This window comes from Physeter macrocephalus, chromosome 16 (genome assembly GCF_002837175.3).
Source record: "Physeter macrocephalus isolate SW-GA chromosome 16, ASM283717v5, whole genome shotgun sequence".
Lineage (NCBI taxonomy): Eukaryota > Metazoa > Chordata > Mammalia > Artiodactyla > Physeteridae > Physeter > Physeter macrocephalus.
In genome coordinates this window covers 38,687,319-38,697,486 of record NC_041229.1, presented here as the reverse complement: position 1 = coordinate 38,697,486, position 10,168 = coordinate 38,687,319, and the positions used below count along the sequence as shown (strand labels likewise).

Sequence of the window (10,168 nt, the reverse complement as noted above, 5' to 3'; positions counted from 1 at the left end):
ATTTTCCAATGTTGAATCATCCTTGCATTCTATTTGGTAATGATGTATTATTCTTTTAGTACACGGCTGTATTTCGTTGGATAACATTCCTTTTTATGCTTTCATCTATGCTTATAAACAAAGATGGCCTGCAGCTTTATTTTTTATTGTCCTTTTTTCGTTTTGCTATCAGATCAGAATAGCCTCATCTGAGTAGCTTTCCAACTTTTTCTATACTCTGAAACAATTTGCACAATAAGAGTTCACTGTTTCTTGAAACTTTTCTAGATTTACATATAAAATGATGTGTCTCCTGGACTTTCAGGGGTCATACTTTGAACCAGCTTCTTATACTGGGGTATCAGTCAAGCTTTCTGGTGTTTCTTGGATCCATTTTGCATATGTTTCCTCTCGAGAAGATTATTCTGTTTTCTTATCTTTTGAAAATTTTGCTGTCAAGTTTCTCCTAAGATTCTCTTTTGAGATTTAAAAAATACTTTTGTGCACTATTTCATTCCTAGTGGTTTATTTTCCCCTTCTTTCTTAGGCTCAGTTATGCCCAGGGTTTATTGCTATCATTAATTTCTTCCAAGAATATTTTTGGTCATCAGTGTTCTGTCTTGTGTGTGTTTTCTTTCATTAATTTTGTCTTTATTCTGTGTTAGTTTTTTACTCCTAACCCTTCTTTCTCTTCTGTTTTGCAGCTTCTTCAATTGAATATTTAGTTCATATATTTTCAATCACCCTTCCTTTTCCTTTTGGTACGATGAAAGTTATCTGTCTCCTTTAATGCTTTTCACCCTATACTATATTTTAAAATTTATTTAAACAATTTAAATAAATTTTTAAAAAATTATTTCACAGAAATTTGTGAAAATCATCATAACTTGATGAATTATGACAATGAGCCATTCTGATGGCTGTGTAACCAACACCTGGGGTCAGAACAAAATATTCACATTATTCTAGAGACATCCTCAATCCCCCAGTCACAACCTCTCTCTTTCACAAAGGTAACCACTACTCTGACTTATAACATGGATTACGTTGCCTCTTTTTTATCTTTATATAAATGGAAGCATAGAATAGGTATTCTTTTGAGTCTGCATAATTTTGCTCAGTATTATGTTTATAAAGTTATTCTTATATTTTTGTGTAGCTCTTGTTTATCTTCAGTGCTGCATTGTATTCCATTGTATGAATATACTACAATGTACTTATCCATTCTAATGTTGACTGGCATTTGAGTTGTTTCCAGTGTTTGGCTACTGAAATAATGTTGTTCTGAACATTCTTGGAGTTGACTTTCATTGCACAGACATACACTTATCCTAGGCATGAATCATAGCACGTGGGTAAGTTCAATTTTAGTGGATACTGTCTAAATAGTTTTTCAAAGTGAATGTAATGATTTCCATTCTCCTTACTAGAGTACAAGGATTGCCACTGTTCACAACAACACCATTTCTTGTATTGTCAGTCTTATGAAATGTTAGCCTTTATTTGAATATGCAATTATATTCCATGGTGGTGTTTTATTTGTAGTTCCCTAGTAACTATTTCCAAACATTAGTTTTCAACCTGTCTCTATTCTTTTTTTTTTTTTAGTTTTTGTTTTCAATACTGCCCTGAAGACACTACATTTGGCATACCCACCCAGGGCTGGGTGATTCACTAGACCTCAAGAGGCCAGAGCCAAGTGTCAACCGAGGATGTCACAGACTTGCAGGCTCAGCCAGCATCAGTCCTGAGCAACGCTTCTGCCCAGCGTGGAGTGCTCTGCAGAATCAGCAAGCCTAAGAAATATTATCAACTCATTGCACTAAAGTCTACTGGGGGTTCCTGCTGATATACTCCAACCCATTTTTGAAAAAGTAGTGTTTTCCAGCATCCTCACCTATCCAGAGCATAAATAAAAACTTGGGAGTTTCTTGCTTACTAATGAAAGCTATGAAGTCTAAGTCCATCTGGGCCCAGAACCCATGTTGTAGCATAATGGTATTTCATCCAACCAAAGAAGAGTTTAATGATTTCGATAACTACATTGCTTATATGGAATCCCAAGGTGCACAGCGAGCAGGCCTGACTAAGATAATACCACCCAAGGACTGGAAAACCAGAGAGACCTACGACGATATCAGTGACATCTTAATAGCTGCTCCCCTCCAGCAGGTGACTTCTGGGAAGGCAGGTGTGTTTACTCAATACCACAAAAAGAAGAAAGCCATGACCGTGGGTGAGTACCGCCACTTAGCAAACAGTGAAAAATATGGAGCTCCACCACACTTGGATTTTAAGGACCTGGAGCGAAAATATTGGAAAACACGCCAGTATATGGCGCGGACGTCAGTGGCTCCTTGTTTGTTACAAACACGAAGCAGTGGAGCCTTGGACACCTGGGAACCATTCAGGACCTGCTGGAGCGGGAGTGCGGAGTGGTCATCGAAGGCGTCAACACCCCCTACCTGTACTTCGGCATGTGGAAGACCGCCTTCGCCTGGCACACGGAGGACATGGACCTTTACAGCATCAACTACCTGCACTTCGGGGAGCCCAAGACGTGGTACGCGGTGCCCCCGGAGCACGGCCGGCGCCTGGAACGCCTGGCCAGGGAGCTTTTCCCGGGCAGCTCGCGGGGCTGTGAGGCCTTCCTGCGGCACAAGGTGGCTCTCATCTCGCCCACGGTCCTCAAGGACAACGGCATCCCCTTCGGTCGGGTCACTCAGGAGGCTGGAGAGTTCATAGTCACGTTTCCCTATGGCTACCACTCTGGCTTCAACCATGGCTTCAACTGCGCGGAAGCCATCAATTTCGCCTCCCCGCGCTGGATCGATTACGGCAAAGTGGCCTCGCAGTGCAGCTGCGGGGAGGCCCGGGTCGCCTTCTCCATGGACGCCTTCGTGCGCATCCTGCAACCGGAGCGCTACGAGCTGTGGAAACGCGGGCAGGACCGGACCGTGGTGGACCACACGCAGCCCACGGCGCCGGGCAGCCAGGGCCTGAACGCCTGGAGGGAGATCCTCTCGGCCGGGGGAGCCGCTCTCGTCCCGAGGCACCACCAGCCCCGCCGCGCTCCGCGCCCCCGTGGGCCTGTAGCCGCGGGCGGTGGGACCCGCCCGCGAGTCCCTGAGCCTGCTGTGTCCCGGAGCCTCTCGTCGGCCCGGGGTTCTTGCTCTGCCGCCCAGTTCGGGGCTGCGGCCACCAGCACCTCCGGGGAGCCCGGCCCGACCCAGCCGCCGACCCCAGGTCCATCCGCCCCGGATCGCCACCCAGCTGGAAGCTGTGGCCCTCGTCGTCGGCCTTGGGAACAGGGGACTCAGGAGCCAACTGCTCCCCCCAGGGCTAAGAGGAGGCTTTCCTTTGACATCGCTCAGGACCCAGAGGCTCAGCCCCTGCCTGTGGATGCACCCTCGCCGGACAATGCTCACCCGCTCAGCCCTGGGCTCCAGCAACCCGCCAAGGATTCTGGGTGTGGTTGTGGCCCTGTCCCCTAAGCCCAGGGGATGCCTTTCTACCCCACTGCTCTTGCGTGGGGATCCTCTGAGACTGGTCGCATTTACATTTCAGAGCTTTGGGTATTTGCAGGTTACTAGTCTCTCTCCTTTTCCTCTTTCCCCTTTCCTTCCCGCTTTTCTTGCCAAACTAGGCCCTTTTGACCAATTAGGTCAGTAGAGACTCAGATGATAATTGATAATCTTTCTGAGTCTTTGATGTATTGAAAATGTGTTCTTTGCCAGTATGGTAACCAGAATGTTAAAATCTGACTTTACTAAATATATTAAAGGTAACCAGAATGTTAAAATCTGACTTTTTGTGTTGTTCATTCAGTCAACTGAGAGGTGGTCGTTTTTTCTGCACTTTTCTGAATAATTATATCAAAACATTTCAAGCAAAACTTATTTTTATGAGCTTGTTGCCTTGTGTGATGTTGGTGAGTGAGTTTGGGGTTGATTGTTGGGTTCCAGCTGGCTGGCTGGGTTGGGGGATTTGGTTGGCAGCCCTATCTGAAGGATACATGCACCCCAATGTTCATTGCAACACTGTTTACAATAGCCAAGATGTAGTAGCGATCTAAATGTCCATCAACAGGGGAATGGATAAAGAAGAGGTGGTACATATATACAATGGAATATTACTCACCCATTAAAAAGAATGAAATAATGCCATTTGCAGCAACATGGACGGACCTAGAGATTGTCATACTGAGTGCAGTAGGTCAGACAAAGACAAGTATTGTATGATATCGCTTATATGTGGAATCTAAAAAAAAATGATACATATGAACATATTTACAAAACAGAAACAGACTCACAGAGAACAAACTTACGGTTACCGGGGGGAAGGTGGGAAGGGATAGTTAGGGAGTTTGGGATTAACATGTACACACTGCTATATTTAAAATGGATAACCAACAAGGCCCTACTGCATAGCAGAGGGAACTCTGCTCAGTATTACCTAACAACCTAAATGGGAAAAGAATTTGAAAAAGAATAGATACATGTATATGTATAACTGAATCACTTTGCTGTACACCTGAAACACAACATTGTTGATCACCTATATTCCAATATAAAATAAAAAGTTAAAAAAACAGAAGAAGAAGCTATCGTCTTTTCCTTTGTCATTCTCCTTTCAAGTACTTTAGCAGGGACAACCCCAGGTCTGTCACCTCTAAGTCTGAAAGTAATAATAGTAATGAATAATGTTATTAAAATAATACAAAGTAATAATAATAACTTCAATAATAGCTAGACTTTGTTGTGTGCTTCTGGTCGAACACTGCGCTGAAATCACACTTTTTTAAAAAAATCGTCAACTAGATGTGAAATAATAGCTTGTTTTTACCTCAAGCTGGTTCCTACTCTAAGTCTCTTACTTATATTGTCAGTTGAGCTTCACAACCATCCTATTGTTGTGAGTACTGTTATTATCAGGTCCAGAAGCAGCCCGCCGAGGTCACACGGTTTTATGAGCGCAGCCCTGGTGTTTGGACACAGGGTGTGTGCTGGGCCCCGCTGGCTCTCCCAGGAGGAGGAGCATCGGAGTGCTGAGTCACTTGCCAGTCACCCTAGCAAAAGGCAGAGCTGGGCTTCCAATCTCCATATGCCTGACTCTACAGACTGAGCTCTTGGAAAGAAAAGTGAACGATGTATACAAATCGGGAGTCTGGGTTCTTGGCACACTGTAGACCCTCATAATATGGTAACCACGTTTCCTGTCTCTAGCCTACTTGTTTTTACCTTTCTCCTAGAGTAGCCAGTGTGAACTGTAGACATGCAGTTACAGGGATGTGTTTATCCATTTGGGCTGCTATCACAAGATACCATAAACCGGGGGGTATGAACATTTTTTTTTCACAGTTCTGGAGGCAGGAAGTTCAAGACTAGGGTGCCAGCATGGTCAGGTTCTTGGTGAGGGTTCTCTTCCTGGTTTACAGACAGCCATCTTCTTGCTGCATCCTCACATGGTGAAGAGAATAATCTCTCTCTTTAGAAGGGCATTAATCTCATTCATGAGGGCTCCACCCTCATGATCTAATTACTTCCCAATGGCCCCACCTGCAAATCCCTAATTGGAGATTACGGTGTCAACATATGAATTTTAGGAGGACACATTCGGTCCATAGCAAGGTGGGATGGCACACACTCCCTAAAGGAGCCAAGGAATGTCAATGTCATGGGCGGAGGAAGGGAGGGATTTGACAGTAAGCCCCATTCACTTCCTAGAGTGAAGCAGCCAGTGGGGGCATTCAAAGCCAGTCCCATCCTCCTGCACACCTGGTAAGAAAGGAATGCCTGGAGCAGCCATCATTCTCCCAGAAAGTTGACCTGTGCCCAGTTGTCAGGTACGATTGAGAAAAGTGAACAAGAGAGCTGCCGTGAGCCCGAGAACAGACTGAAACAGCTCTGAGAGCCCCAAGAGGCTTTGGCCATGAACTTGAGGCTGACTGTTCCCAGTAAAAGATACCTTTCTTCAGAGGCTCTAAAACCAGCATTTTGGGGGAGAGCCTGGCTATGGTTATGGTATCTGGGAAGAAGCTGTGGCGTGGTGAAACGACCTAATTGCCTGTCTGTCTCCAAGCAGATCATAAACTTCATATTATGTTTCCTTAGCATGTAATACTAGCCTGGCATGGTGAGGGGGCTTAACAATATCTGTAGAGTCAATGAATGAAGGTCTCATATTGCAATAGGAGAAACAGAGTTTATTTTCTGTCTCTGTACGTTATTTCAACCCCCAGCTTAGAACTGGATATCTTATTGTAGAAGACAATTAACAAGGAAGCAATTATGCTATAATAGGAATTATTCATTTATTTTCGGTGTTTCTTATGATACTAGCACTTTTTTTCATTTCAATTGGTGGTTTCAAGTCATTCACTCAATCGACAATATTCATTGAGTCCTCAGTAAACACTAAGGCTAAGAAAGATAATTATCAACTGTATTAATCTGGTTCAATCCATGAGCTAAACCATAGGTTAATAAAGTACTCAGGGTCCTAGAGGGTCGTGTGTAAGTACAGTCAAGGTGATATAGCACAAGGGAGGTGAGGTTAGGTCACCTGGTTACTAAGGAGTTTCTCAGGAAAAAGAAACGTATGCAATAGACCCTTGACACTCCCAGGGAATGGATCCTGAGCTCTTTCTTTGCAAATTCTTCATCTTAGCTCTTTCCTAAAAATTATCCTTATCTGGAGCCAGGATTTCCCGTGCATAGCCTCAAATTCTCAATCTATAGCCCGTTCAACTCTCACACCTGATCTCTCACCTGGTAGCTGTTTTTCCAGAGAATTTCTCCTGAAGTCTCCCGAGAAGCTTCCTTCACTGCCCTCCACATTATTTGAATATGGGCCTCAGCACAATTCCGAAATATTGACTGCATTGATTTGGAGTTGCTCATAAATAGCTGGAATGGCTGTTGTCAACTTAGTGAATGTCAGTGATCTGCTGGGTCTGTTAAACTCCCACCTAATTCAATACGTGTCAGAAACGTGCCATATCAGCTGATACAGCAGGAAAGCAGAACATACACACCTTCTGCTCTCAGGATTTGCATCTGGTAGGAAAGATAGAGCCATTTCCAGGGATGGCTGTGAATTACCAGTGCTTTCAAACACTCTGTGGCCCCCAAATTCCTCCATCCCCAGCTCACCTAAAACACCAATGGCCCCAATCACTCAGTGGGAGGGGTTTGCATTAACTGAGTTATGACATTTTGTGCCTCCACCCGCCTGAGCTCCTGCCACCTCTCTCCTGCTCTCCAGCCACTTTGCTAATCTGTGAGCACCTTAGGGTGCCCCCACCGCAGGTATTTGCATGTGTTGTCCCTCAGCCTAGAATGATGCTCTCACTCCCTTGTCCACAGGGCGCACTCGATGACCACACTCCCAAGAGGCCACCCTCTCCGACATAGCAGTCCTGTCACTCTCTAACCCCTTACTCTGCTTTATTCTTTCTCCTAGCCCTTATGACTGCTTGACTTGTTATGTCTCTCTGTATAATGAGAATATAAGCTCCAGGAGGACGGAAACTCTGCCTTTTTCACTGTTGTGTCCCCAATTGCACAAACAGTGCCTGGTACACAGTAAGTGCTTAGCAAACATGTTCTGAATGAGTAACTGAGTGAGTGAACGGGCCCTAAAATATATAGGCACCATGTGAATATTTGAGAAGAGGTTCTCAGAGATGGGACAAAGAAAAGATGCTCTCTGAGTTCTACAGGCCTGGACGTAGCTCTTGTTTAGGTAGAGGGGCCTGAATATTTAGGGCACCAGGATACTGGATGCCAGGATCCTAGAAAAATCCAGAAACCCGGCCACACAAATGTTGCATTTTCATAGTGGCACCTCCAACATGTTACCCATGCCCAACAGGGCTCAGTTCTGCCCTTCCTCTGTCCTCCCTGAAACTGTTTATCCCAACACCCACCACTTGCTGGCGAACCGTGAGAAGGGTCTCCCTATTACCCTGTACTCACTGCAGGTCAATGACAAGCAGCTTAGGAGGCATTTCAGTTTGAGAGGCTGGTGAGCAGAGCGGGATGGGCAAGGGCTGTTCCTCACCAGGATCTGTTCAACTCAGATCAGTGTCGATTCCACTTACCTCGGTAGCCAATTCCTAGCAACTGTTTGTGGTCTCCTATTTAAAGTGATGAAAGGTAACCCAAACGTTGGGGGAAAATGCAACTTCAAGACCCATATACGGTCACAATCTCACGACATAAATATCATGGTGAAGTTATTTGTAAATATCTGGAAAGGAATCCTTACACACACGGAAACTGAATTGGTGTAATGGTTAATCTCTATGAATAATTCATTGGGGCCAGGTAATCAGACAAATCCATAAATGACGCTTTTTATAAATCTTAGAGGATTCCGAAGACCCAAACTCCAACCTCTACAAGTTACGTTTAAGTACATGTTCTAATGTCCATCTTACAACTTTGGGTCCTAAGTAATAATGATAATAGGTAATATTTATTTAGCACAAATTATGTTTGCCCTGATCTGAACTTGTTATGTGCAAACTCTAACACAGGTGCAATGTGGCTAAGAGCTCATTTTGCCTAAACAGGCAAGTGAAGAGCCATCGAAACCTGATTTGTTGGAAGACTACTAAACAAGTTGATGTAGGAGTCTGCATAAAGGCTGGGTCCTCTGGCTCTTGACTGATTGTGAAACTTTACCTTGCCTTTGTAACACTGCAACAAGGACAAATACGACAAGGAGTGGAATTTGTAACGGTTATGTGTGACCTTTTGTGCAAAAATGGGGTAGATCATGAGAAAAAAGAAAAAAAAAAAAAGATCAGTTTTCTGCCGGTAAAAATAATTGGCAGTTTCTTACAAAACTAAATATAGTCTCACCATACAATCCAGCAATTGCACTCTTTGGTATTTACTCATTTGAGCGGAAAACTTACATCCACACCAAAACCTGCACACATGTTTATAGTAGTTGTATTCATAATTGCAGAAAAATGTGGAAGCAACCAAGATGTCCTTCAGCACGTGAGTGGATAAATAAAGGATGGTTCATCATACAATGGAATATTATTCAGCAATAGAAGGAAATGAGCTATAAGACCACTAAACGTGGAGGAAACTTAAAGGCATATTAGTACGTGAAAGAAGTCATTTGGAAAAGACAAAACTATGGAAGCAGTAAAATGATCAGTGGTTGTGGGGGGGGGCAGGGCGGGGAAATGAATAGGCAGAGCACAGAGGATTTTTAGGCAATGAAACTATTCTGTATGGTATTACTCTTTGGTATTTACTCATTTGAGCGGAAAACTTACATCCACACCAAAACCTGCACACATGTTTATAGTAGTTGTATTCATAATTGCAGAAAAACGTGGAAGCAACCAAGATGTCCTTCAGCACGTGAGTGGATAAATAAAGGATGGTTCATCATACAATGGAATATTATTCAGCAATAGAAGGAAATGAGCTATAAGACCACTAAACGTGGAGGAAACTTAAAGGCATATTAGTACGTGAAAGAAGTCATTTGGAAAAGACAAAAGTATGGAAGCAGTAAAATGATCCTGCTGGATAGGTCAAAGCATTGACTATGGAAAAGTTTGCTTTACGAAAGACATCACGCTTCAGATTCAACTTTGCACATACGCATACAGAGTGGGTCCATGGATGGACTGAAAACACAAAACCACATCAATAGCATCATATTTATTTACTTCGCCATTAAAAGAAAAATAAGAGGCTGCAGGGGAAGTGATAGGGAAGGAGTACTGAATAGAGAATCATTATTACTATCCAGAGTAATAGCCTTTCTGGAATTTCCCATACCAAGGACAAAATTTCATAATGGACAGAGTCAGGTTCTCCTGGGAGTCACCCTCTCTGCCATGATGAGGAAGGAAAGCTTCTGCAGCTCTGGAGAGAGGCCAGGGAAGGTGGCCTCACAGTGTGGTGACAATGCAGACCTCCCCAAGTCTCCTTTCTTCCCTGCAGTGCATGCCAGAGACACGGCCCATCTTCCTCACCTCTGCATGGCCACGCTCATCTTATTCTTCCATCTCCAAGCCTGGCTGGAAAGGAAGATAGTGTCCCCACCTCCCTACTTCCTTGCTGCTCCAAGAAAACAAAGTCTTCATTCCATATTGCTTCAGGAAAACAGAAGGCAACACACACACACACACACACACACACACACACAATTT

At 44.0% G+C, this 10,168-nt stretch overlaps 2 protein-coding genes across 2 annotated transcripts in view; one reads left to right on the top strand and one right to left on the bottom strand.

Annotated features, from left to right (window-relative positions):
• LOC112062716 (lysine-specific demethylase 4D-like) overlaps window positions 1–4,353 on the top strand; it is a 31,484-nt gene extending 27,131 nt beyond the window's left edge. The window contains 2 exon segments of the mRNA XM_055091471.1: window positions 1,588–2,299; window positions 2,302–4,353. Of these exon segments, the coding sequence (XP_054947446.1) occupies window positions 1,921–2,299; window positions 2,302–3,473 (1,551 nt within the window). The 5' untranslated portion in view covers window positions 1,588–1,920 and the 3' untranslated portion in view covers window positions 3,474–4,353.
• A 3,343-nt stretch (window positions 4,354–7,696) lies between these two features.
• LOC102987474 (lysine-specific demethylase 4D) overlaps window positions 7,697–10,168 on the bottom strand; it is a 27,083-nt gene continuing 24,611 nt past the window's right edge. Inside the window, 1 exon segment of the mRNA XM_024117687.2 lies at window positions 7,697–7,774. Within this exon segment, the coding sequence (XP_023973455.2) occupies window positions 7,697–7,774 (78 nt within the window).